The sequence below is a fragment of the Kogia breviceps genome, chromosome 11, assembly GCF_026419965.1.
Source record: "Kogia breviceps isolate mKogBre1 chromosome 11, mKogBre1 haplotype 1, whole genome shotgun sequence".
Classification (NCBI taxonomy): domain Eukaryota; kingdom Metazoa; phylum Chordata; class Mammalia; order Artiodactyla; family Physeteridae; genus Kogia; species Kogia breviceps.
This window is the reverse complement of record NC_081320.1, coordinates 9495699-9523449: the sequence shown is the minus strand read 5'-3', so window position 1 is coordinate 9523449 and position 27751 is coordinate 9495699. Positions and strand designations below refer to the sequence as shown.

Below are 27751 nucleotides of genomic sequence, written 5' to 3'. Positions count from 1 at the left end.
GCCTCATTATGGGACGGGACACTACTGATCTTGAGAAAGCTCTAACCTGTTGATCTCTCCAGCAAAGTTCAGAGTTAGTTCCTGCAGTAGGGCAGATACAGAGGAAGGGACCAAGGGCACAAGCCTGACTGAACAGAAGCTACCGACACTGTTCCCTCTGTGCTGAAATGGTGCAGGTGGCAGCCCAACTGAAGAGCAGCCTCCTCCTCTAGAAGTACTCACTTGTGAGCAAGTTCACTGGCTGAAGAAAATAATCCTTAGGTTGGAGAAAGGAAACTTTTTTTTTGGCTGCATTGCATCTTCGTTGCTGCGCACGGGCTTTCTCTAGTTGCGGCGACTGGGGGCTACTCTGGTGCGCAGGCTTCTCATCGCGGTGGCTTCTCTCGTTGCGGAGCACAGGCTCTAGGTGCGTGGGCTTCAGTAGTTGTGGCTCGTGGGTTCTAGAGCGCAGGCTCAGTAGTTGTGGCACATGGGCTTAGTTGCTCCGCGGCACGTGCTATCTTCCCGGACCAGGGCTTGAACCCATGTCCCCTGCACCGGCAGGCAGGCGGATTCTTAACCACTGCGCCACAAGGGAAGTCCGAGAAAGGAAACTTTTAATCTGGATCACTGCAAAGACAAATGGTTTCTCCAAGTCATTTTATTAGAATGTGTGACTCAAAAGGAACTGCAAAGAACATGCCTAAAAATGGTGTACACAGTTTATGCCTGACACTTGCAGACACTAGATTCGAAGTTTGGATGGCAAGGGAGCCAGAGTGGAAAGTAGTGGGGTGGGCTGGGACCGCGGCAGCACTGGCTGGCCAGACCTCACGCAGACAGACCGGGTTCTCAAGACTGAGGTCCCATGACAGCATACATGTACCAAACTCAGGTTCAACTCTTCTCTCTGTGCAAGAGCAAAGGCCTCTGGACTCAGTCTGAGTCACTGTCTGTCTCAGCTTCTTTCACATCCACGCTGAATTTGTACTCCTGGTCACATCCCATGTAAGCGTCGCTCATGAAGTACAGGGTATAGTTGTGGGCGCCAGTGGCCGGGGCCACAAAGTCGAGCTTCACCTGGAGAGAACAGGCAGAACTCAGGGCCAGCTCAGACACAGGAAGAGTTCGCACCCCGCCCCATTTCACAGCACGTGAGGGCCAGCGGACACACTCACCTTGGCCTTCTGCTGCAGGGTCAGCCTCTTGATGGAAATGAGGCTATTTGACTTGGCATCTCCGATCACCACCCACCAGCCCTCTTCACGTTTCTGTAGTGACCAAAAGCCAACAATGTCAGCACATAAAATTTGATGATCATGACACCACGAGAAAAGTTACAAAAGTAAGAAACCAGAAAGCAGAAAGAAAGCTTTCTAAAACTTCTTCCCAAACTACAATTGGCTACACCTAAGATTTTAAACTGTCTGAGGTGTCTCACATGAATCTTTAAGTAGGCAGATGAACTCATTTGTTGGTTCTGCCTCAAAGTACCTTCTCCCATTTAGTATCTGACACTAAATCCAAGATTCCACTATTAGACATCTAGTCTTTGGGGCCTCGCAGCTTTGAGTGCCTCAGAGACCCTCTTAAATAAAAGGCATATATGCCAGAGAAGAAAAACACGTTAATATGGAGGTGAGCCTGCCAGCAGAGAGGATCCAAAGTAGGCCTTGCGTCTACCAAAAACCCCCCTCTGCTGGCCTCTCCACTGTCAGAAAACCCAAGCATTCCACTTTAAAGTGCTCTTTCCTCAGAGCCTATTAAACGAATAGTTTGTAAATTTAAACATTACAGTGTATCTGGTTTCTCCTTTCAGCCTGTTCAATTATTCTCCCATATAAGGGGTCAGATTTCCTTTTTGGTGGTAAAGAACCAAGCACTGTAAGCAGAGTAAGTAGCTGTGAGAAACGAGAGCGAAGAAACACCAACTAGAAAAGCCCAACTGTCCTGGAGACCTTTTTTTTTTTTTTTTTTTTTTGGCCGAGTGACACGTGGGATCTTAGCTCCCCAACCAGGGATTGAACCCGTGCCCGCCCCCTGCATTGGTAGCAGAGAGTCTTAACCACTGGACCGCCAGGGAAGTCCCCCTAGAGCCATTGAGAGTTAAAGATAAATGCTTCTTCACAGCCACGGACGTCAACACCACTGCGCGACTGGGGCATTCAAATAACGACCAGTCACCTAAATTGCCTTAAAGCAAAAAAACCACCAAAAACTCCCACAGAAGACACCCATGGCCCCAAGATTAATCCTCAGGCTTGCGGCTTCGTTATTACTCTAAATGTCCTCCCTCAGTGACTATGTACTCTTGTAGCCCAGCCTCTAGTCAGTCGGTAGGGCCTCAAGTGGACCCCTGGGAAGCCGCTGCCAGGATGTACCTGTGGAAAGAGAGGCGCGATCACGGGACCTGTGACTTCCTCCTCTCGCTCCAGCTGCACCAGCACCACAACCGGCCCGCCACTGTGGGGAGAAATGCAGGTCGCACGTCACAGCTGTGCCCAGCAAGGACCCGGGGCGGGGTACCTGGCCCTCTCTGGCTCACCTGCGGATGCCGTCCTTGTCCACCACCTCGTAGGACAGCTCGATGTTGGGGTAGCGGTTACAGAAGCGGGCCACGTCTGCGATCTGGCTATCAGACAGCTGAAGCAACGCATTGCGCTCTTCATCCTCCATCTCCATGATGTCAAAAACACTCTCCACCCCCTGCAGCGGGTGTCAGAGGTCAGGGAAGAAGAGAGAATGTAGACTAGCAGCAGAGGAAAGTGGCTCCAAAGAGCAGCTACTTTTACTTCCTATGCCATCAGATCATCTAAAGAAGCCATGGCTTCAGAAAGAACATGGCCCACAACCGTCAGGCTCTCTAGCAGCTCCACGGCTAACACCTCCAGAGAAGCCGGAATGAGAAGGCTCCCCTCCACAACTGCCCCCAGTGCAAGATGCTCGGCTCCCAGCCTCGGCCACCCGACACTCCGGGTCCAGGCCCGGCTCACCTTGTCTGTGCAACGTTTGATGTGCTCTGAGGTGAAGTGTGGCAGCTGTTTCAGGTATGAGTCCTTGGACCACATGGCTTGGGTGACCATCTGGGCCAGCTCCATGGCTGCCAGAGCCGGGCTGAGCCACCCGTTGCTGGAGAGGACATCCACACAGGCCTGGATGAGCCGGATGGCCTGAACAGGGACAGGAGAGCAAGAGCAGGCAGGGTTGGAACTGCTGCTTCACAGGCCACACGGGCCCCGCCCACCCCCACTCAATACCTTGCTAAGGATCTCCTCTGTATCCGACTGCAGCTCAGCACTCAGCTGCATGCGGGACAGGTGAGCCTGCAGAAGCAGGTTGGTCTTGACGTGCGGGTCGTTGAACTTAGGGTTATTCAGCTTGTGGGGGACCTTCTGGGCCAACTGGAAAGTGGAAGAAAAAGGGCCGATGATGAAGACCCTGCCCGAGATCCACTCTCAGGCACCACCTGTCCCAGCCTCACAACCTTCAAAACTCAGAGGGGTGGCTGGGTGCCTGGGGGTGGTGGGGCTGAGACGTGCGGAGGTGCGTGAGGGAGGTCGGGGCAGGAGGGGTCGGTGTCTTCCTGTGGTGAAGGGGCGACGCGCGCTCCGGGCACATGGGCCAAGTTTCGGCTCCGAGGATGTTCTCCGGAAGCCGAGGTGCCCTCACCTGCCGCAGGAGGTTGTCTTCGTGGTGCCGGATGGGAATGTTCTCATACTCGGCCGCATTGGAGATGATCTCAATAAGCCCTCGCACCTTGGTCTTGGCATTCAGGGACATGCTGAAGAGCTCTGAGAGAGGCAGGGAAGGAGATTTCAGAGGAGTCAAAGCAGGCCGAAAAGGAGCAGAGAGGAGAGAGTTAACTCCTGGGCTACCCCAGCTCCACCCTGCGATGCGTGCCTCTGACAAACACCAGATGGGGCACTGGAAGCATCAGCATCTCTCATCCCCCGTGGGCTGCAGACCCCGCCGGAGATCCCTCTCGCTCAGGCTCTGCACAGACCCAGCCCCTGCTGGCCCTCACCAATGGTGGTGTAGTTGATGTAATAGTAGGCAGCGATCATGCCCAGGTTCAGAGGCGCCACGTCCATCTCGTCCTCAATGCTGATGCACTTGGACTGCTCCAGGTCACTCAGGGTCTGTTCCACGAGCTCCGACAAGTGGTCAGACAGGTGACGATGGGAGATGCCTGTGAAGGTGAGAGCTAAGTGGGGAGTCACAGGGAGATGGCGAGCAAGGGCTGTGAAAACCGCAAAAGGATAAGGTGTGCTCCAAAGCTACTGACCCTGCAGGTTGTAATAATTGGGGTTCTGTGTCATGCGGCGGTACAGAAAGGTCCAGGTGAGGTAGTCCACGGCGTCCTGCTTGTTCTCAATGGTCTTGGTGACAATCTCAGCATTGAAGTGGTCATGCATACAGTGGTCCAGGTGAGACTCTACTGGCAAAGGTTCATATAAGAACTTTTTGAAGAAATCCTATGGGAAAGAAGATAATAAAGAGTCAATGACAATATGGTCACAGAGATAGATCAAGGGGGAAAATAAAGGCCAAGGGAAAATGCGGCCCCTCTGTGACAGACAGACACAGCTAATCAAAATGGAAGAAACCAGTTGCACAGACAAGGTGAGCTGGGTCTGGACCTGGAGAGTTGGGTGTGTATGCCTGTTCCCACTGGCATCACTGGTCATTTCTACAGCAGAGACGGGGGTACCCCAAGTCCCACATGCTTAGCAGAGCATGAGGGAAGATGGAACCAGCCAGAGGGAGAAGACATCAACACATAGAGTCAACAGCAGTAGCAAAAACCAAAGGCTACAAAATTCTACGCAGCCAAGAGGCTTGTTACAAAAGCAACATGGAAGATAAAAGAGGCAGAAGTTGACAGACAGAATGTAAAAAAATAAGTAAAGACATCTATCGAAAGAGAAACTAAAGAATCTGTTCTGAGGCCCAGGATCAAAAGACAGTGCAAGAGGCCCAGGCTGACCTTTTTGGAGCCCTGGCACATGATGACGCAGCGCCCCTCGTCATCCTGCAAAGGGCGGTTGGCGTGCCCCACCATCTGCAGCACGTCGTAGATGGGGTAATCCACATACCTAGAGACAGGAGGGGAGAGGAGGCAAAGCCGCAGCAACAGACACTCAGGAGGCTGACTGCCTAAACGTCAATGAATAAAGTGCAAAAGCGGGGAGACGTGGGCCCATCACAGCAAAACTCTGTTTACGAGTTCCCACGCTCAGGCACTAGTTTCACGCATCATCTATACATCACTTTAGTTTTCAAGTGTAGGAGTCATTACTTTGTTGCTCAGTGTCCTTGAACCAAAGCTATTAACCCATCTGATGCCAACAGCCAAATAACTGCCCATTAAAGGATCTAATATGTAAGGCAGGCTTCCAAACTTTACAGTTATATAGTTCATGAGTAATCAAGTCACCCAACTCAAATCCAAATCTAGAAGCAGGTTCAGACATTAAAAATAAGTCCATATAAATAAAACCCTGGCTGGGGTGGAATCTCGGCTAGCTGTTTATTTCCCTAACACCTTTTCTTCACAATAGTGAACTTCTGGATTTGCAGGTATCACGTTCATCTTAGGAAGGAAGGTCCCGTTAACACAGAGCAAAAGCACAGCTGTACTCACGCGTGGATCTTGCCGTTGTAGTACTGGGTATCCATGATAATCACCAGGTGGGCGGCCACACTCATGCCCCAGCAGAGACTCCGAGAAGCTACCACCACCTGGATAGCCCCTGAGCAGCGGAGGGGAGGAGGAGACTGAGCACAGGGCTCCGCGGCTGAGGCAGGACCTGCTGCCTCCTGGGCAGGTAGTGGCTTATCTTGTGCTACGTTTCAGAACTCAGAGCAAAGCTTACCAGGAACAAGGTGTAATGACTAAGGGGCTAACTCGGTACCACAGGAGGTGGCTCTATGTCACTGTTGCCCTGCTGGGGGGGCTACCCTGGAGGAAACGAGGTGATCCTGGAACAGAATCCCAAGCCCAGGGAAAGCTAGGCTGACACTCCTGCCTGACAGATGGGCCTTGCTGACTGGAAAGTGCTAAGGTTGACTCAGCCATGGGCTGGCTCGGTACATGGTAGCAAAACCGAGCTCTGAAGGTGCCGCACACCAGACAGATGCAGGGGTCAAAGAGTGACAGTAATGATTCTGGCAGGAGCATCTCCGCTGCAGCTCCACTAAGCACTGTCAGAACAATACTCTGCATGAAATGCCTGACGTCCACAAGGGACAGAGGCACACAGCCACCCAAGGGAAATAGGGTTTACTCCATCTCTAAGGCCCAACCACTTTGCCGAGCCTGGTATCCGTAGAAAACCAGGTCTAGTGGCCAAATGTCCTGGTCTAAAAAACCAGGTTCTGAAAGAGCACAACCTTATGTGCCTGCCTGCTTTCTCATCTAGAAAGTAGGGGTAATATCTGTCCCACCTTCACCACAAGGGTACTGAAATCAAATGAGATAACAGATAAAGTAATCTGGTAAGTATCAATATTTTGAAAATGACCAATGTGCTGTAAAGAAATATCGCCCACGCCCAGAAGTTCAACACACGCCCCCGTGACACCTCTGTATCTAGTCTCACTCTGCGCCTCAAGGCTTGCTCTCTACCTGAGCTGAAGAGCTGCTCCACCAGGCGCCGCTCCATGGGGCTGAGCCCCTCGTGCAGGTAGCCCACCCCGTTTAGCAGCGTCTCCTTGAGGGTGCTGTCACTCAGCTTCTCCAGGTAGGGGATCAGGTCCTTCTCCGTGCAGTGCAGGAACCTGGGCAGCATGAGCACTGACTCAGCCTGGAGCGCTTCCACCCCCCAGAGACCCTTCCAGCTGTGCATCGCCCAGCCCCGAGCCAGGCGGGGGCCACCCCACCCTGTGAACAGAACACCAGGCACCAGGCAGGGTAGGCCAGTCTCACTTGAGCCAACCCTCCCCTCCCCACGGGCCCCCAGGAGCCAGGCCCCACCCACCTCTGCCGCTGGATGTCGGCCGCACACGTGGTGAGGATGTCGATGGCGGTGAGGCGCGTCTGCTTGCGAGACGGAACGAAGACAATGACAGGCTTCTTGGGCGAGTGCTTGGTGATGGCGTGGTACACGGGCTTGGCCATGGACAGCAGGCGAGTCTGTGTGTGGCTAATGTTGAAGCCCTGGAGACCGAGGAGGAAGAAAGGAGGTTACAAACCCAGGGAGTCCTGGACGTCATGAGGCCACGTGGGAATGGGCAGTGCAGGTCCCACCTGGATGTGCAGCTCCAAGGGCACGGGGCGCACGTTCGGATGGAAGTTGAAGGTGGAGGTGGCGCTGCACCCCAGCCAGTGGGCCACGTCCTTCGCGTTCGAGAGTGAGGAGCTGAGGGCCACAATGCGAATGGGCCTCTCGATCTGGGAGGAGATGTAGCGCATCCGGGAGCAGATCACCTCTAGCACGGGCTGGGAAGAGGAGCGGGAGTCACTGCAGGTCCGGGCGCTCCATCCTCGGCCCTGAGCTACCTTCGTGTGTAGCCCAACAACCTCGAGATGATCTCCTAACTCTTCCTTGTGATTAGGGGCTCTCCCGTCTTTGGGTCCACCTCCTCCACAGCCAATCTCCACTAAGCAATGGTACTCTCCAAGAAAACTACAAACAAGTCTCAGATCATCCTTTCAGAATAAGGTGAAAGGCAGAATCCTCTTGGGAGAAGCCCTAGTCTCTGGCCTTCACCTAAGGCCCAAGGCCAATGCTACTCTGCCAGTCCCAGCCCCCGCCTATGCTGCAAGGTCAAGCCATACCCCATTCTCGCCCCCGATAAGGTGGACCTCATCCACCACGAAGAGGTTGATGTTCTGGACATTCTTGCGCTGCTTCCACCGCCGGGAAAGGATGTCCCACTTCTCGGGGGTGCTGATGATGATGTTGCCTTTGCCCAGAAGCTTCAGGTCTGTGCTGGTCTCCCCCGTCAGGAGCACCACCTTCTTGTTGAGCCTGTCCTGGAACTTCTCGTACCAGTCCATGTATACCTAGCGGGCGGGCAGAGGGAGGGCAGAGAAACGTCAGAGGCCACGTCAGCCTTCAGTTCATGAATTATGAGAAAAACACGGGAAGCCAAACACAGAGGCCTGTCGCCCTGCAGATCTCAAGCTAAATACTTCGTAATCACACACCAACCTATAAGTGACCGGAGAGCTTCCCTTTAGCATACGGCTGAGGAAATGGCCACCAGCTGGCAAACAGTCTTGGCCCAGTTGGCTCTACAAATTTCAGGGCTCAGAAAACCTTGACCTGGACTCAGAGATGAAAACGGTTTCTGGGAAACTTCACAGTGACCCACCTGCTCCGCCAGAGCCTCCATGGGGGTGATGTAGACACAGCGCCCCTCCGAGTTCTGCAGCAGCATCCGCAGGATGGCGAACTCCGCACAGATGGTCTTCCCGCTGCCCGTGGGGGCCCCCACAAACACATTGTCATCGCTGTTGTAGACGGTGTTAAACACTGAGAAGCGACAGAGAGGCAGCGTGAACACCGAGAGAGACTCGGACACGCAGGAAACTCGGCCAGTCAGCCCAGAATGGCAACCATGAGGGGTGATGGCACACGGCCCCCAACTGCAGTCGGGCCTGCGACATCTCTCCCCTTCATCTGCTCCTTCCCACACAAAAGGAGGAGAAGGGACCAAGATCAAGAGTTCAGGGCCCCTGGAGATTTGCAGGAGGACAACAGAAGCAAAGAAGGCCAGGGCTCCCTCCTTGCTTCTCAGGGACAGGATGCCGAACCAAGGGGAACTGGCTCCCCTCCTCTGCCCCTCCAACCCTCTCCCAGGTTTCCTGGAAAGAGTCAAATACACAGAGAAGGTAAAAAGCCTAATAAGTAAGCCCTGGCATCCACACTGGGTTAAAATCAAGTTCTACTATTTATTAGCTGGTTCAATTGGGGTGCCCCTCCCTGCTTCGGTTTCTTCATCTGTAGAACACGACACTGATGGTAGTATCTCAAATGGTAACTCCCTGTGTGCTGGTATCTCAAACAGGATTGTGGAAGGAATGCAAGAGAAAACACTTGGGATGCACCCAGCCCAGAGTACTTAGAACACGGGGCGTGCTCTGGGAACATAGCTGTCGTTTACAGCAATGAAGGCGGAGGAGGCCTCGGTCAACGCTACACACTCTGCTTCAATACTGGAGCCTCCTGAGCCTGAGAAATGACAGTGCACCTTGATAATAAGACCTGCTCTACCAACCCTCCTCAGGGAGATGTGCAAAGAAGCGAAGCAAATCTAATAGTAACCAAGGGCTTCTGAGAACGGAAAACGTCCTGGCTGCTCCAACCGTTGGCACTGATGAGCTCCCACAGCTGCCAAGCACCTGAGGGCCCTCCTCCCCCTCCTCCCGCAGAACCTACCTGTCTCCAGGGGACCTTAAAAGGCCTCCAAAGGAACCGCCCGCCTGGAAATGGAAACACCTACCCTGGGTCTGGATGGGGTTGAAGAAAGGAAATTTATCTTGGTAAAGGCTCTCAAAGGCACTGTTTCTCAGGGCAGACACAGGCAAGGGCTGCAGGTCCAGAAGCTCGGTTGGGGGTGGGTACTTCTCTGGTAGGATCAGGTGCCGGAAAGAGACAGGCAGCTGGGTCTCACAAGCTGCCAGAAAAGAAACGGGAACGGCAGTCAGCACACTGGGAACCCCAGGGCAGCATACACAGCACTGTCCCCAACCAAGTCTGGCCCAGAACAGGGGGCAAGACACTCATCTTACTGCCCCGGGAGGACCTGGCCCGGGGGACCCTGCGGAGGAGACGCACTCACAGAGCCAGCGGTCAGACACCACACGGATGAAGTACTGAGGGGGCAGCGGTTCAAAGACGGGCACGAAGAACGTGATGAGGTGCTCGTCCTGCGCATACTTGGCCTTGAGTAGGAAATACTCGTGGTGCAGGATCACCTCGCTGTCCACATCCTCCACCAGAATCCAGAACGCCTCTGATGAGCCATGGACCTGCCCACAGGGGCACAAGTGACAGGGGCATGAGCTGGCGGTAACTCAGCCCTCCAATCCTGCTCTCCTCAAGATCCCTCTGACACCAGGCCCCTGCCGCACACAGCCTGACCTTTTCATCCCACTGGAAGTCGGGCGTGATGGTCAGCTCCACCTTCAGCGTGGAGCGCGTGATAGGCTGCAGGTGCACCGACAACTCCAGCTTGGGGAACAGGTGGACGTATTTGTGGATGGTCTTCCCCATCTTGGGCATGCGGATAAGCTCCCCTACGAGGACACAAGAGAGCACGGGGCTGCGGCCCAGCCTGACTGAGGTACCTGCAAACCCAGCCCTGAGGGCCACCAAGGGGAATGGGCGATTCCACCCCAGAAGGGCAGGCTCTTCCCTCCACTCTCAGTGGGCCCAGAGGATTCAAAGCCCCGAGACCAAGCGCAAGCCTATTGCTAGTGGGACGAGACAAGTGAGCCCAGGATGTCAGGGCACGAGGCCTAGGAACTGGAAAGCAGGCAGGCTTAGGGAGACATCTGAGCTGTGCGGACGAGCAGGAGGACGGCTTCCCACGCACCTATCTCATTGTGATTCAGGTCATACAGACGCTCAAAAGGGAAGTTTTTCTTCTCGATCTTCTTCACTACTTCCTCAGGGAGTTTCCGGAACTGGCGCAGAGGACACATGGACTGCCACCTGTCCAGGAAGGAAACAGAGCTATCAGTCCCTTGTGCGGGGCCTGGAACAAACTGCCGTCCTCACGGCTTCCAACGGATGAGCTGTGACCCACAAAACACAAATGCTGAAGACAGACATCTCCAACTATGCCACCCTCCCCAACTCCTCAGCTCCACCCCAAAGGGCCTGCCCCCTTCTCAACTTTCACCCAGGTGCATATTTCACACATCAGGGTGAGATCTGATGCGCTCTAAGGCTTTCCCACCACACCCTCAGCCCAGGAACCCCCACCCTGTGACCAGCTTCCAGCTCACTGGGCCTTACATGCGTTTGTCAATCATCTTGCAGAGGTTCAGGGTCTTGTCTGTAAGCTGCGCCCAGCCTCGGTTCAGGACAATTTCAAAGATGGCACGCATCAACCGGCCAGCCGACTGGGGAAAGATGAAGCGTTCCCCCGTCAAGTTCACACTGTCCCCAGACCTAATAATGCAGCCACCCGACACAGGGTTTAATTACCTCAAGCTCTGATACGACCAGCTACACCAACTCAAAACCCAAGTCCCTCTGTCATGACCCACCCCCGCTCCCAGCAGACGCTGGCTGACGTAGGACAGTCAGAGTGCAGCTAGAGCTCCGCGCCCAGCATTGTAACCTTCTGCTCACTGCCTGGTCTTAAGGCTTTTGACTCATTTAGCATTTAGAGTCCTAACAAGAGAAAGGGTGTTAGTGACTTGCCCTGAGGAAAAGACAAAGAGCAGTTAATAAAGCCTTTTGCCATTTCTGGGTTTATTTAGAAGCCCAGCAGCCGTAAAAGAAGTCCCTCTCCGCAGGGAAGCAGACACCGTGTCTTGCGATCTCCACGTGGAGTCTCCCCAGCATCTCTGTAAAGGCCCCACCTTCCCACGTGCTCAAGATCAGTAAAACAGAGCGGCCGTACCACACGTGCACCAGCCAACAAACCACCTGGGGCACAACTCAGCATTCCTTCTCCCTCACGAGTGTCAGGCCTACTTTTTACCAGACACACACAGAACACGGGATGGGAACTTACCAGGGGTGGCACAACCCTGCCCTCACCTGGGTAACATACACCATGTCGGCCATCAGCGCAAAGCCCTCCAATTTCAGTTGCGAGATGAAAGCTTGGAGAAGCACATTGATCTGGAAAAAAGCAAGATCAGCCAGAAGGAGGCCGATCACTGAACCATCCGAAAAAGTGAATACATTTCATGGGCATCCATGCCAGGTAAGACCTTCTAAAGCTCTTGATTTGCAGACATTAAATAATTGTTACTCCATGTAAAAAGAACATGTGAGAAGGATGCAGAAACTCAGATAACTGAGCAGATTACCAAGAACAAACCCAAACTCAAGGGTCATCTTTTATTTTTATTTATCTTTTTTTTTTTTTTTTTTAATTCTTTTCTAAGGTTCATCTTTTAGAAGATCAGGAAAACCACCTGACCCTTACCCCAAACAGAGAGGAGCTGGGCTCACCTTCGCACTGGGTTCCTCAATGCTCTCCTTTACAGGGATGGGCACCCTCTCCAGCAACTTCTGCAGCTCCAGCTTCTCCTCCTGCCACAAGAAGGAAACAGGTCAAGAAAAAGCCAGGAGGCCAAGGAGAGAACCAACCAGTGACGTGGCAGTGGGTACCAACTTCCAGTTCCAACATGCTGAGTGGACTCACTTCTCTCACAGTGATGTTCTTGAACTCTGAGGACAATGAGAAGACTCTGAAAAGCTCAATCTCACTCAGGGTGGGCTTTAGCAGCTGGTTGTAGGTCTGTACCGTATCATTGGTGATGTAGTAGTGACTGGCTATACGACCGAGTTCTGTCACCTACAAAGAAGGAAGACTCAATCCAAAGCTGATCAATAACAAGCGGCAGCCTCTCACTGCGGACAAGAGGTGCCCACTGGGTGAACACACAGCAATACAAGTGCCTGGCCCAAGCACAGGAAGAAGGATTGCCCAATAAACTGACCTATAGTGTGACTTGATGCCCACACAGACAAGAGAGCTAGATCAGCTACCACAGCTCAAGATATGGAAAGGAAGCACCGTCAGGTTTTATACCATTTTAGAAGTTCCTAGGTTCAAAGGGCACAGTCCAACGCCACTGGTTTTTCTGCTGTTCCAAGCAGTGGGCAATTAGGCAGTACTTGAATTAAGACAGTGATCTGAAAAGTTGTCTCCTGGGGCTACAACTTCTGCAGGGACCTCCGTCCCTCAGCCCACTCACCTGGAAGTTGCCCGTCTTCTTGTCGTACTTGACCAGATTGTTCTTATCCAGCATCAAGGCAGCAGTATGAACCAGATCCAGTCGGCGCTGGTCCAGCAGGGGATCTCCCTTGAGGTCATCATGAGAGATGCCATAGAGGGTTGGGGATCGGAGCATTCGGATATACAGGTAGGCGTAGCCCAGCCAGTTCACTGCATCCTATAAGAAACAGATCATGGGCCTTAGCATGCAGAACCGATGCCCAAGTGAAAAGCTCCCACAGAGCACTTAGACGTTAATTCCTAACTATGACGATATGTATTATACTGTCTTCTGAACGTTTATAATATTTCATTATTAAGAAGACACAGAGTCCTTTCTAAGATTTTGGCAACAAGGGGAACTGTCAGCCAGAGACCCAAGAAGCCTGAGAGCCTGCTTACACTGAGAGATGTGGGGCCCAGGGCTGGAGGACCCCGGTGCTGGAGGCCCACAGCACAATGACCAAGACCACCTCGCTCCTGGTACCCTGGCCTCTCTGGAGAAGGCAAGAGGTGCCAAGGACAGAGCCCTCCTCTACCTTTGCGTTCTGGACATTCCCCAGCACGATTTCCGCGTTGAGCATGTCAGGCAGCTTTGATACCATCTGGCTCTCAATAGGAAGCTGCTGATTGAGGAGGGACAGGTAGTACTGCAGCTCCCCATGGGAAGTGATGAGTATGCCTTCGCCCTTGGTGTCATACTGAGGTCTTCCTGCTCGTCCCAGCATCTATAGGTCAGAGACAGCAACCAAGAGGGCTGTGGCCACAGAGCTCCTGGGTTTGATTCCAGGCTTCTACATTATGGAACCTTGCCTTCCATCTGCCACCTTTTGGACCTCCTGTGTATAAAACACAGCATGCTTTTCCCCACTGAGAATAAACTCAAAAGCTCCATACCTGCAGGATGTCCAGTGCCCCCAGTTCTGTCCAGCGCCCCTTCTCTGGACTGTACACCTGGGTACCTTTGATGATGACAGTATGTGCGGGGAGATTCACACCCCACGCCAGGGTTGCCGTGGAAACTAAAACCTACAGAGGCAAGGCAAGGTAATATGGAAAACGGACGTTACCACCATGGATTACTATCCTCAACTTCTCTAGGCAACTGGCCTCAGAGCTTCTAGCAGCACCGAGGTGGGTCCCGTACTTGCCAATGTAACACCAGAATAAAGAGGAAAGGAGTCCTTGGGTTCCTCATCTCTTCAAGAATCAACATTTCAAGGTTCTAGAGACACTTAAGAGACAGATATGCAGACCTATATGAATCAACTTAAGGTTACTAGACAAGTTAAAATATGGGCTCTCCTGAGAGAGGGAATGAACAAGGTCCTGACCTATGTCTGACAATATACCTGGAGTCACCAACATGCGTGCTTTGCTGGGCTCCTCAGGTGCTTTCCTGATTCACTCATCTTCCCGCATGCAGGATGTGAAGAGTGGGAGAGGTGGTATGACACTACACTGACTGTACCTACCCAACCCTCTGACCTGGTTTACCTGAGGCAGAAACAACGAAGTACCAGGCACAAACATATGGCACAACCTCCGATGTTTCCCATCTCCGTCTGTGCTTTGCCCACCCTCACCTGAATGTGTTTATCAGCAAAAAGATCCTCTACAAGTGTCCGGTCAACTCTGGTCATGCCCGCGTGATGAATAGCAAAGCCATAGGGCAGGAGATCCTTCAGCTCCAGGTTCTGGGAAACCGAAGAGAACAGGTGATGAGGTGAGCCTTCCTGAGGGAACTCCCCCAGAGATGAAGCAAATCTCTTCAGCTGAGACTCTGCCCCTCACCTATCCACATATCCACAGCCAATCAAACCTCGCCCTGTGTGAAACAGCACCACCACGCACTCCTGGAGGACCACTGGGACAACTCGGATTGAGCCAGTTACCAGGTAGGCATGAGAGAGCTGGGCCTGTCTCGCCTCACCTTGCACTGCTCCGCTTCTGTCCGAAGGACTTCTGTGGAGGCCGAGCCCTCTCTCAGAAACAGACCCAGCGTGTCCTTCTCCAGGCACATGTCCCGGATGGCCCTGGCCGTCTTCCCAGTCTCCTTCCGGGAGTGGACAAACACCAGCACCTGAGTAGAAGCCACAGTTTTCCACAGTCAAGAGACACAACTCCGACAGTCACCCCCACGCCCCTGAGGAAGCAGCAGCAGAAGCAGAGGCTGCACCATTATCAGACAAGAAACTGAGGTCCTGAAGAGGGGCGATGGCCGTAATGCACACTGGCTCAGAAGCCTAACAGTGCCCGCAAGACCCTAAGCGAATGAACCTACCAATCACAGTGATGAGGGTCCTGTAACTGGGAAACTAAACTAACTCTTAGCACCCCATCTTTTAACAGCAAGTTTAAATATAATATGAATGCACATTCAGGAATCTCAATTAATTTGTGTTCAGGTACCTGATGAGATGCTCAGCTGTTAAAATGTTATATAAAATAACGGGCACTGGCCTTTATAAATGGACTTAGGAAGTAAGTCTCAGTGTGAGACAGGCACTATTTTGTAGGAAATAAAGTCCTCCAAGTATTTAGTGCCAAGAAAAGATTTGTATCTTCATGTAAATTCTTATGTTTTTTTAACCAGGCAAAATATTCAATGTTCCATAAAAAAATTAGATCATACTTACTAGTAAAATGCCCTTTCACTAGTTTTTAATTTTTATCTTTATTTTTGCTATGTTTTTAGTATAAGTTACCCAAATCTTTTATGGAAGAACCCATGATAATGTAGATAGACAAATTAATTATTTGTGCCTGGTGATTTCCTTTTTGAGTTTTTAAATTACAAATTCAATTTCTTTAATGGTTACGGGACAATTCAGATTATCTACTTCATCAAGGCTATTTTGGTAGTTGGCTGTTTTTGAGAAATGGGCCCATTTCCTCTAGGCTGTCAAATTCATGTGTAAAGTTGTTCACAGTAATCCTTTACTATCCTTTCAAATGTAACAGATTCTGTAGTAACATCCCATTTTGTTTCTGGCACTGGTGATTTGTTTTGTGTCTTCTCTCTTTATCTTTGTCAGTCTTACTTCGCCATCAGTTAAGTCAAAAATTCAAAAGAACAGAGTTCAAGATTAACGAGAAACCATGACAGACCTGATTTTTTCCAGCATGTTCCATGATTTTCTCATAGACAATTTCATTCATGATCTGGAAACGCTTGATAGCTTTTTTCTCCGTAATGCCCACGTAAGTCTGTTCTAGAGGCACTGGGCGGAAGCTAGAAGTTCAACAGTTAGACAAATGAGGCTTCTGAGACAAAAGTCTGAGGAAATAAACAGTCCTTTTCACTGCCAGGGAGCAATATTCCTCTTTTTGGATTCATATCATATCAAAACCCAAAGGCCATTCTAAAACCCAATCTAATAGAGCTCCTTGGAAAAGAAGGAGAGCAGGAAGGTCACCCTGGTTAAACTTCTCCCAGTCTTTTCTTATACCTGTTGTCGAAGTAGAAGAGGCCCTTGGCAGGGTCCACACGCAGAAAGGTGGCCACATCTTCATAGTTGGGGAGGGTGGCACTAAGACCGATGAGTCGGACATCCTCTTGGGTCATCTCAATGTTCCGGATGGTCCTGGCCACCAACGCTTCTAAGACAGGACCTCTGTCATCATGGAGAAGATGGATCTCATCCTAAGGAATGGGAGGGCAGCAAATTACCTGTAGGACTAGAGAAACGTGGCCCCCTTTCCTGAGAGTGTTCCCATTTTGTAGGTACACACCTAATATGCCAAATAAAGAAGACAAGAAAAAGGATCCCAAAGCCAGGGAAACCCAAAGGATGAGATAATATTCACTGTGAAATACCCCAGGAAATAACATGCTCCGACCACAAGCTGCTTTGCTACAGTTCAGTGAAACAATGCTTTATGGTAAGAAAATCTGATACTTCAGATAAACGAATTGACAACTCCACTCAAAGGAAAATTTCTTTACTAAAGATAAAGCTTCTGATCAGACCATATTTATATCAAATAAGGTTTTACCTCTGGGCAGTTATCTTTACCAAGAACGAATTGTATAATACATCAACTGAAGAATTCACATAGCCTAAGGCAGTGCTTCTCAAATTTCAGCAGGCATACAAAGCAGGGGGGATCTTATTAAAATGCAGATTGTATTTCAGTAAGTGGGAATGGGGACAGGGACTCTGCACTTCTTTCTTTTTAAAAAAAAATATTTATTTTGGCTGTGCTGGGTCTTAGTTGTGGCACGCAGGATCTTTCTTGCGGCACGTGGGAATCTTTAGTTGCAGCATGCTGACTTCTTAGTTGCAGCATGCGGACTCTTGGTTGAGGCATGTATGTGGGATCTAGTTCCCTGACCAAGGATCAAACCCAGACCCACTGCATTGGGAGCACGGAGTCTTATCCACTGTGCCCCCAGGGAAGTCCCAGGACTCTGCACTTCTAACAAGACTTTGAGTAGCAGACTCTAAGCAGGGGCTAGCAAATTTTTTCTTGAAGGCCGGAGTCAATATTTTAGGCTTGTGGGCCATACAGTCTCTGTTACAAACACTCAATTCTGTCACTGCAGCACAAAAGTAACTGTGAACAATATGCAAATGGGTATGGCTGTGTTCCAATAAAACAAAAATCAGTAGCCACAGATCGTCAACCCTGCTCTAAAATGCTGCAAATCAACATGCAAGGTCTCCTTTCTGCTTCCCCAGACAACCAAAAGAAATTGCACTCAGACTGTCATTCCTCCCTGGGGGCTTCTGTGTATAGAGGACACAATATCCTGACTCCTTACTCATTCCCTCTGAGAATAGATTATTTATAGAGCCCTTTAATATTCTGGGAGGACATAAGTATCAATAGTTTTTTTAATTGTCTGTTTACATTTATTTCAAAATATTTGACATTTAAAAAAGTATAAATGATATGGCAAAGAGCATGCACCTACTGGGAAGTGTTTCAATTCGGTGCAGATTCTCATCCAGCAGTAAGAGCAATGCTGACAACAGCTGCCATTACAAAGGCAGTAACTGGAGGAAAGGCACTGAAGAGAAGTTTAGCATTAAAACCCAGCAACCCCTCCTCAACCAGGCCTGGGCCCTGCGTTCCCACAAGGACCCGCTGCTCACTAGGATGATGAGTCGCACGAGCTGGGTGTAGGTCCGCTCCCCACCCTTGCGGGTAATGATGTCCCACTTCTCAGGGGTGCAGACGATGATCTGAGTGGCGCTGATCTCCTCCTTGCACAGCTGGTGGTCTCCAGTCAGTTCTGCAACAGTGATGCCGTACGTGGCCAGGCGCTGGGTATAGGAAAGGCACACCAGGCAAGAATGCTTGGAGGGGGCCTGGACTCCATACTCTACATCTGTGAAGTCTGAGTGTGGGGTACTGGAGGTAGGTATCAACCCTTCAGGGAAATATCAAGTGTATGAGGTCGAGCATATGAACATTTATTCCTAAAACAAATCCAAGTTTACACTCAGGCTAAGGAAGCAGAAAAATGCTCTCTGGGAGCTCTGCAGACAAGGGGGGAAATGGAAACTTGCAGACAACAGACCTGGAATAACACTAGATCTATTATCAACCACCCATGTGAGTGTTTCATAAATACTCCGATAATGCAAATGATACCAACTGCAGAAAATCGCTAAGGGGAAGATTAAAAAGATGGTAAACCCTTGTAAAAGTCCCAAACAGATCCAGGACTTTCTCCTTTCACAAACACTCTGTACTTGGGTCAAGTTCCAACTTCGAAGGAAAAAAAAAACACCACACAAGGCATTCCAGAAATGCCCTAATATAAGAAGCAGAGAAGCACCAGGCCTGTCCCCAGTACTTTGATAGCTGTACCCAGAATCTTCTGGAGGAAGGTTCTACCCCCTTACCTTTCCAAAACTGCCCACCATCTCCTGCACCAAAGAGCGCATGGGGGCGATGTAGATGATCTTGAAGTCATCCACGTTGATAGTGCCATCCATGTTAATGTGCTTCCCTATCTCTCGGAGCATACACATCAGGGCCACGTTGGTCTTACCAGCACCCTATGGGAGGTCAAGGACAAGAAGGCCTGTGTACCTCGTTATGCTCACTACCCCAATTTCTAAGGGCTTATCACCAAAACAGAGCATGTCCTGCGGGTTTTACCCTAACATTTAACATCTCTTCCACCAAAGAATAAAGCATTAGGGGATAAGGATGGAGATGAACAATACTGCCACCTAAAATATACACCGCATTCCACAAGAAAAAAGCAGGCAGGTCAGTGCTTACGGTAGGAGCGCAGAGCAGCAGATTCTCATCCGTCTCCAGAGCAGCACGGTAGAGCTTACTCTGGATCCGATTCAGTGTTTTGAAGCCCTCAAATCCAGACTGGGCATACTTGGGCAGTTTCTCCACTGGAAGAAGTTGCTAGAAAAAAATGCCACGCACATCACATTAGCAGCACCCTTGAGCAGACTGTGGTTTTGAGAGATTGCACTTTCCGGCAACCTCCCTGCATAACGCTCCACTAAAGGCCAGACCAGAGAGATCAGTATTGCCCCCAGGGCTCAAATTCAAAACGGGAAAACTCTGCAGCAGCTTCCACTTCTGGAATAAACTACCTGTGAGACAAGGCCACACTTTGGTCAATGGGTGGAAATCCAAAGTGGAAGGGAGACGAAGTGAGCAGAAAACTTAGAAAAGCAATTCACTCACTTCTTCAGAGCCGAAGGGCTTGGGCTTCAAAGCAGGCACATGCACCTCTTCATAGCCCTTGCGCTGGCGACGGAAGGATCCGTCAGGAAGCTGACAGCGTTTGTTGGCCATGAAGTGGCTCCCCTGGGTAAAAACTAGGTCCTCCAAATCCAGAACCTGTCGCGGAGCCAGTGCCTGGGAGTATGAAAAACAAGAATATAAAGTGAGCAAGCTGAGCAAAGGAGTTTCCATCCCTCACAGCCTTGGAAATGGCCTTGGTACCTACCTCTCCACCCTGGTCCAGATCCATGGTTTCCAGATCTGTGTCCATCCGGGACTGACGCACTCGCTCTCTCCGGGACCTCTCCTCCTGTGATGCGGAAAGATAGAAAGAATAGCAATGATTCATCACCATCCCAGCTTCTTGTCCTTTTCAGTCCCTTGGCTGAGCTTGACTCACAGGTGCTGACTAGTTAGTCCTGAAACAGAAAGGTGGCCCTTTACGTTCAGACACTTGAGGACCACCAGAATGATGAAATCAAACCACTTTCAAGGGACAATACATAGTCCTGGGATTTCAAAAGTCGACGTTCAACAATGCAGCATCAAGGGCTATCCTTAAGGGACAGAGTGTGGGTTATGTGTTCAGCAAACACGCGTTGTGTTCCTGTACTACCAGCAGACACCATAACTTATCGTGTGAACAAACAGCAAAGGGCCCAGGTGCTGTTGACGACAGCAGCAGGTCAGAAGTCTCTCGACCACACCAGCGTGAAGGTGTTGATTCCACACTGTACCAATGACCAAATTCAAAGAATATGGAGAAATAACTCACTTCTTCAACTTCCTGCTTTAACAGGAATTTAGCTTTTTGCTGCAATCTTCTAACTAGTGTCTCTTTTCCAAAGCAAACACTCTAGCTCAGGAGTCAGACAGACAAACCAACCCAGCCCTTACCCGGATCAGATCCTCCTTCTCGGTTTCGTGGAGCTGGTAGAGGAACTTCGACAGCTCTGGGTCAGCTTCCATCTTTCCCATGATCCTTTCCTTTTCAGCTTCACTCTGTGCACTGGCCAGCAAGGTACAGTATAAAACTGCCAACAGCAAAAGGAAGAAAGGGAAGGTGAGATACAAAATCAACCTTCAACCCTGGGGTAGAAAGAAAAATACATGAAACAAGTGGTGAGGCTATGAAAGCAACACAACCTCTACCACACCTACCTATGATACAAAAACGTTCTCCATATATACTCACTCATCATCCTGTGCTGCCGCAACACCTTAATAAAATCAAAAGTGTTGAAACCAAGGAGCAGAACCAGCTGGTTCTCACATTCCCGGTCATCACTGGCCGTCTGCAGGGAGAAGGTAACACCACGATTAAGGACACAGCCATCTGCTTCCTACACTGTCCCATCCGCTAAGACACACGGAACACAAAAACATTATCCCGGCTGTACCTTCAAAATCTCCAAGACTTCATCTGCCTTCTTCTGCGACACAATGGCATCATCATAGAAGCGACTGAGCTGCCGCTGGAGCCAAAAGGCATCGATATCCCGAGGGTGCAAGTCCTTCTTCTTGGAACTCATCAGTTCCCCTGAGGCCACAAGCTACAAAGTAACCAGGCACTGAGCTCACTGTGTCTCCATCTGCCCCACGTGCTTTCTTGTCATCCTGCAACAAAGCTCTGCAGGCCACCCACCCATAGCCTACCCTCTCTTCTGAGGACCTTCTGGTAGGGGTGGGGGGCAGGGGGGGGATGGCGACTCTGCTATACTGAGTTCATGAGCACACCAAACCCACCAAGACTTCATCAACACGTGCCTTGGAGAAAGAGGGTGACTGACTGAAACCTTAAGAAAAACCAAGACACGAAATGTTTATCACAGCTCACCCTATGAAAAGGTAGCTTAATAAATAATACATGACAGGACCTAGGTATGGGAAAGAAGTGCTACACCCAGAAATAACCTGCCCTGCAGCGGCGGGCAAGAGCACGCTGTACTCACGTTAGCCGAGAGGGTGCAGCGCACCACCGCCTCGTCCCCTTCCATGTCGTCGTCCGATGCCTCTTCTCGAACCTCCCCGTACACATCTTCATCACCCTCCTGTGGAAACAGCCCCAACCCCAACTCGTAACCTGGAGCTGTTCCTGGCATCACCACAGAACCTCTCCCTCAAGTCACTTAAAATAAGCTCCATGGCTAGAGCAAAGGCTTCCGTGGTGGAACCAACAACTTACTGGAACCAGGGTCAGCCTCATTCCAGAGTACATTTACCAGAAGGACCAATACAGAAGCACACTTGGGAAAGCACACAGTGACCAGAAATGTAGAGGCCACACTTCGCTTGCTCGCTACTGTCTTTACTCACACACCTGCCTACAGGTGTACTGTGTACTGAGCACAGGGTCATGTTAAAAGCAAAATAATAAGCATTTGTTCAATGAATGAATGCTTTGAGCAAAGCATTCTTTTAGTTTGTTGCTACTTAAAATAAATAAATTCTACTAACTCTACTGGAGGAAGGGGCTCAGCAGCCATCTACTTCAATCATACCGTTTGAAAGGTGGAGACACTGAATCAAAATGACCTGTCCGATACAGGACCAAACTTCAGCCCTCTCGGTTCCCAGTTTGATGCTCTCTCCTGACTCTCCTTTGCTACCCCTTCTTCCTGTCCTAGTTTATGATATCCCAAAGCTGGCGTTTTACCTTTCAGGAAGCCAAACACACCCACTGAGAACTCGAATGCAGCTCCGCACATTTTTTTCAAGTGCCCCACTTGTTCCTATTAGTTATATTCAAGAAATTCTAATTAGATGGTAAACCTCAGTGGCTGCTGCAACTGTTACTGAAACAACCATGTACAAAACATGCCCATGCTCTGCGGCAAATGTACATTTTTTTTTTGAAATTGGCAGTAGGACACAGTACTGGAAAGAGGAAAATTATCACAGTACGGTTAAAATGCAGTAAAACGGGACAGCATATTCCCGAAATGAAGTATACACTGTACTTACCTTTTTTTCTTTCTTTTTGCTGACCCGCTTGGTTTATGTTCAATTATTATATTATTTTACATTTGCTTTATAAAATTTACTTTATAAAAATTTGCTGTATAAAACCAAAAAATAACCATAATAATTTTTCAGTGAAATAATATTTATGCCTAAGTTTGACACCAATACAACACCTTAAAACTTATCTGGCTTTAGTTGGGGCACTTCTTTATATCAGAAGTGGTCCCCCCACCTTAACAACTAAAAAAAAAAAAAAAAAAAAAAAGACAAGACTGGGTCTGTTTGCTTATCACTTACCTCCTCATCAGACTCAAACTGTACATTCACACCATACGTCTCATCAATGTTGTCATCTGAAACGGTGCGGGATTAGAAAAAGGGGACAGGGAACAGTTAATAAAATGAGGCACTAGGGAGCTAATTTCCTCCCTAACTGCCTGACTTGCCTCTTCTCAGGACAGACCTAAGGTCTAAGGACTAACAGACAAATGATCAACATAAGACAGCCTGGGACTTCCCTGGTGGCGCAGTGGTTAAGAATCCGCCTGCCAATGCAGGGGACACGGGTTTGATCCCTGGTCCGGAAGATCCCACATGCAACAGAGCAAGTAAGCCCATGTGCCACAGCTACTGAGCCTGAGCTCTGGAGCCCAAGAGCCACAACTACTGAGCCCACGTGCCACAACTAACGAAGCCGTGACTAGAGCCCGTGCTCCGCAACAAGAGAAGCCACTGCAATGAGAAATGCGCGCACCGCAATGAAGAGTAGCCCCCGCTCAATGCAACCAGGGAAAGCCCACGCACAGCAATGAACATCCAATGCAGCCAAAAATAAATAAGATAAATTTACCAAGAAAAAAAAAAAAAAAAAAGAGAGAGAAAGCGAGCCTTCTGTGCTGCCATCACCAAGGCCTGCTCCAATCTGCTGGCCGTGGAAACGGCCCTGCTCTGCCTGCTCCACCCTCCACCCAGGTCCTAACCAAGTTTTCTCCCATGTTCTATACAGTAAAAGGGGCTCAGAATAAGAAATGACTACCGGAATCTAGGGATTCTGGTGTCCATCAATCACAACCCCTCCAAAAACACCAAATAAGTTATGGAAACCTTTTAAAGCGTCTTTCAGATGCTTTAATGGCTGAGGCTAGAAGATCACATTAGGGGTCAACGAGCACCCAGTTAATATGGTCAGGACACAAAGAGCTCATTTACCCATATTCTGGATTTCCTTGTCTCCACCATAGTCTGTGATCTTTTTGCCCAGGTTCACTAACACATGGTATCTTGTATCATCTGTCTGACCCAGCAGCAGATCAATCTCCTTTCTCCTTTCCTTGTCCCGAAGCTTTTCATTCTTTAAAACAGCTAGAACTTCATCAGCTGCCCCACAAAGGATATCACGTGGCTGGTGGCAAAAAAAAAAAAAAAAAAATTAGAACAACGAGACAAAGACAAAGAACATCACTGACCAGCTTTACGTGACAATAGGATGTGAAGAGCTGTATCTCTTTAAAACCTGCATACCAGGTTCCGACCATTTTCACTAATGTTAGTTTAAAAATGCCACCAGGGCTTCCCTGGTGGCGCAGTGGTTGAGAATCCGCCTGCGGATGCAGGGGACACGGGTTCGTGCCCCGGTCCGGGAAGATCCCACATGCCGCAGAGCGGCTGGGCCCGTGAGCCATGGCCGCTGAGCCTGTGCGTCCGGAGCCTGCGCTCCGCAATGGGAGAGGCCACAACAGTGAGAGGCCCGCGTACCACAAAAAAAAAAAAAAAAAAAAAAAAAAAAAAAAAAATGCCACCAAAGGTCACACAATTGAAGAAAGACTCATCTGTTTCAAAAAATCAGGTAAGTGGTCTTCGGAAGAGACACGGCTTCCACAGCACTGTGCCACATTTCTCCTGACGGGAGAGGCACTCTGCAGTCCTGCCCTAGCCTGCCAAACTCGCGGTGATTCTTTATCCTCCCCTCCTCTAGCAGCCACCTCACCAGCGTCTCTCAGAGACTCACAGAGCTCCTTAATCTAATCACACGTATAATGCTAAGAGCACAGATTCTGGATATAAACCACCCGGGCTTACATCCTGGCTCTGCCAAACACCACCTCTGTGACTTGGGAAGATTACTTAAGTATTCTTTGCCTCCCACCTCTCTTCTGTAGGATGGAAAGTAAATGTTAATAGCACCTAGTCATAGAGCTAACATGAAAACTGAAAGAGAGAAGACACGTAAAACGCTATCCCATATAAAGTAAGTGCTCCATAAACATTAGCCACTTCTGCATATCGGTATGGGCCACACAGGAAAGTACACAGACAAGGTTCCCCTGGTGCCTCCCAGGTGTGACCTCCTCCCTCTTCAGAAACACGGCCTCACGCTCTGGCTGCCGCACCTGGTCCCCGAGCGCAGCCTGGATGAAGCTGAGCAGCACCTCGTAGGTCTCCCGCGTCTCCTTGGTCTTGGGCTTGTAGATGATGCCCACCATCTCATCGATGCCCTCCGAGAGCAGAGTGTAACCCTTCATCTTATTGATGTCATGCCGGTCCTCATCACGCTTCCTTCGCCTAATGGACAGAGTGTGATGTTGGACGGGCAGAACCTTCCCTCTCAAAGGCAAGACTAAAGGAAGCCCACCCCACCCTCCTCCTCAGCTTCAGGACACACAGGTAATACTTAAAACCACAAATCTGTACCTCAGCAAATGGTTCTCATTTGGCCTTAGTCACTTGCGGGAGTATTTCTTTATGGGAACGCAGTAACAGAAAGGGAATACTCTGTCATTCTCTCATTAGATGCACGAAATGTTACAATGAGACATCCTCCACGTTCATTTAAAAGAGACAACCCTCTCTACTTTGTATGACAATATATGATTGGATTTTGACTAGTTTTTTATCCCTCAGACACATTTTCTTTCTCTAGCCAGAAAACCGAAGCTCCAAAGGAATCTACTGCCATCAATTCCTGGAAACGAAGTCATACTCTGCAAAGTGGAGGACCGATGATATGTAACTCATTTCAAATACAACTGCTTTAATCAAAACCGGGCCTATGAATTTTTGAGACTTCATCATGAGAGAAGAGAAAGACACAGATGATCAGGGTTGAAAGATAACAGTGAGATAAAGTTCAATGATTTTTTTTAAGTTCGGAAATATATCACCCCACAAAAGTAAAAAAACAACAAAAAAGCAAAACAAAACACCTGCCTTTCATGCTTGAATGGCAGTTTATAACAAGAAAACTGGAAGTGGACAACAGCAGACAAAAGTAGGGGTGGTAAGTTAGTAATAAAAGAGAAGAGTGAGAAGAGTTACTGACACAAGAGTTTAATGGGACTTCCCAGGTGGCGCAGTGGTTAAGAATCCACCTGCCAATGCAGGGGACACAGGTTCAAGCCCTGGTCTGGGAAGATCCCACATGCCGCAGAGCAGCTAAGCCCATGCACCACAACTACTGAGCCTGCGCTCTCGCCACAACTACTGAGCCTGCGCTCCAGAGCCCGTGAGCCACAACTACTGAGCCCACACGCTTAGAGCCCGTGCTTCTCAACAAGAGAAGCCACCGCAATGAGAAGTCCACGCACCGCAACAAAGAGTAGCCCCCGTGCACAGCAACGAAGACCCAACGCAGCCAAAAAATAAATAATTTTTTTTAAAAACTAAGGGGTTAACAGATACAAACTACTATATATAAAATAGATAAGTAACAATAACAACAAAAAAAAGAGTTTACCAAAAATGTTCAAAATACCATGGAGAAAACTAAGATCTCTCTATGGATGAGAAACACATGCTGAAAAAAGATCTAAAAGTTGTTTTCCACTTCATATACACTTGTTTAGGCCAAAGAACCTTTCGATTCTTATGTTCTGTTTTTATCTTTACTGAATTGTTTTAATGCCACTGAGATCTCACTTGCACCAAGCAATTCAGAAAAAAAAAAACAAAAACAAAACACTGCTCAAATGCCAAGGGAAAATGGACTTTGGGTCTGAAGAAAAATCATTTTCCCCCTGCTACTCACTTGGCTCTTCTTTCCTCTTGCATCTGTGGTTTCGTCCGTTGAGCCTTATCTCCCATCCGGGTGCCCTCCAGCTTCCCAACCAGGGACAGAACTTCTCCTGTGGGTTCATCCCGGCGGGTCCGGTCAATGAGAGAGCGGTCAGCTTGGAGGACAAGATTCGAGTTCTGAAAAGATCACAATGTTATCGAAACTCTGACAGGAGCAGGACCAATGCCGGTACCAAACGGATACCAGCTGATAACAAAGGAAGTAAGAACTGGGGCAAAGAAGTGACGAAAATCACTAGTCGGAATAAAAAGATGTTTTCCTTAAGAAGCACATCATAGGGGCTTCCCTGGTGGCGCAGTGGTTAAGAGTCCGCCTGCCAATGCAGGGGACATGGGTTCGTGCTCCAGTCCGGGAAGATCCCACATGCTGCGGAGCAGCTGGGCCTGTGAGCCACGGCCGCTGAGCCTGCGCATCTGGAGCCTGTGCTCCGCAACGGGAGAGGCCACAACAGTGAGAGGCCCGCGTACCGGAAAAAAAAAAAAAAAAAAAAAAAAGAAGCACATCATATAATTGCGCATGAGCAAAGGGCAATCAAATCGTTAGAACAATCCTTGCTCTTAACACTGCTCATAACTCCGCCCTGGGAACACGGTCGGGCACGCTGGGGATGACATACGGAAGGGGTCGGCAACAGCGCCGAGGGAACAGGGAACAAACACTCCTAGCAGAGCTCTTAGCCCATCCCACTCGCCCCAGTCACCAGTGGGGTTATTCATATCGTCGTGTACCCCATCCTTCGCCTGAATCTGATTTCCCCTCTGCTTTCGCGGTTCTCCCGTAGGCCTTCAGAGTGAAACTCCCTTCCTCAGCCTCCCACTCCCCACCGGCCTCCTCAGCCCAGAGCCCTCCGCCGAGCCCACACGCACCGCCTTGTACTCGTACTGCAGGCTACGAGCGGTCACATCCGCCATGGCCGCGGATGCTCAGGGGTCTCAGAGCTCCGCTCCCCCCACCACACGCTACAAACAGCCACCGCTCTCCGCTACCGCTGCGCCTGACGCAGGAAAGACGCACAGGAGGGAGAATGAGACTGGCTCCCTTCCGCTTCCGGGTCGCGCGCCGGGAAGTGTAGGTGGGATATATCTCCGGCGGACGCGCCTCGGTTTTCTGCGACCG

General features: G+C 49.9%; 1 protein-coding gene across 1 annotated transcript; it reads right to left on the bottom strand.

The window, feature by feature from the left end:
• Positions 1-622: 622 nt before the first annotated feature.
• Positions 623-27751, bottom strand: SNRNP200 (small nuclear ribonucleoprotein U5 subunit 200). The gene is made up of 45 exons (XM_059078455.2): positions 27502-27751; positions 26588-26751; positions 24954-25125; positions 23773-23965; positions 22861-22916; positions 21552-21650; positions 21000-21152; positions 20795-20894; positions 20497-20633; positions 19826-19909; positions 19561-19734; positions 19135-19272; positions 18750-18905; positions 17994-18164; positions 16344-16537; positions 16003-16126; positions 14825-14974; positions 14478-14588; positions 13789-13920; positions 13431-13619; positions 12872-13069; positions 12316-12468; positions 12123-12203; positions 11703-11786; positions 10950-11056; positions 10525-10643; positions 10071-10225; positions 9769-9958; positions 9430-9603; positions 8299-8459; positions 7760-7987; positions 7229-7420; positions 6960-7138; positions 6608-6759; positions 5624-5732; positions 4967-5075; positions 4265-4454; positions 4004-4168; positions 3649-3770; positions 3237-3380; positions 2973-3149; positions 2525-2685; positions 2361-2442; positions 1158-1250; positions 623-1059 (listed from the first exon to the last, which is right to left on the bottom strand). The coding sequence occupies exons 1-45, from the start codon at positions 27544-27546 to the stop codon at positions 916-918; spliced, it is 6411 nt and encodes a 2136-aa protein (XP_058934438.1). The 5' UTR covers positions 27547-27751; the 3' UTR covers positions 623-915.

Bases quoted from the DNA above. Each gene is read 5' to 3' on its own strand.
- SNRNP200 (XM_059078455.2), bottom strand. From the start codon at position 27,546: ATGGCGGATGTGACCGCTCGTAGCCTGCAGTACGAGTACAAGGCG. The intron at 21,153-21,551 runs GTGAGTACAGCG...GTTACTTTGTAG, and splicing joins GCTGCACCCTCTCGGCTAAC to CTTGTGGCCTCAGGGGAACT. The intron at 3,381-3,648 runs GTGAGGGCACCT...TCCACTTTCCAG, and splicing joins AAGACAACCTCCTGCGGCAG to TTGGCCCAGAAGGTCCCCCA.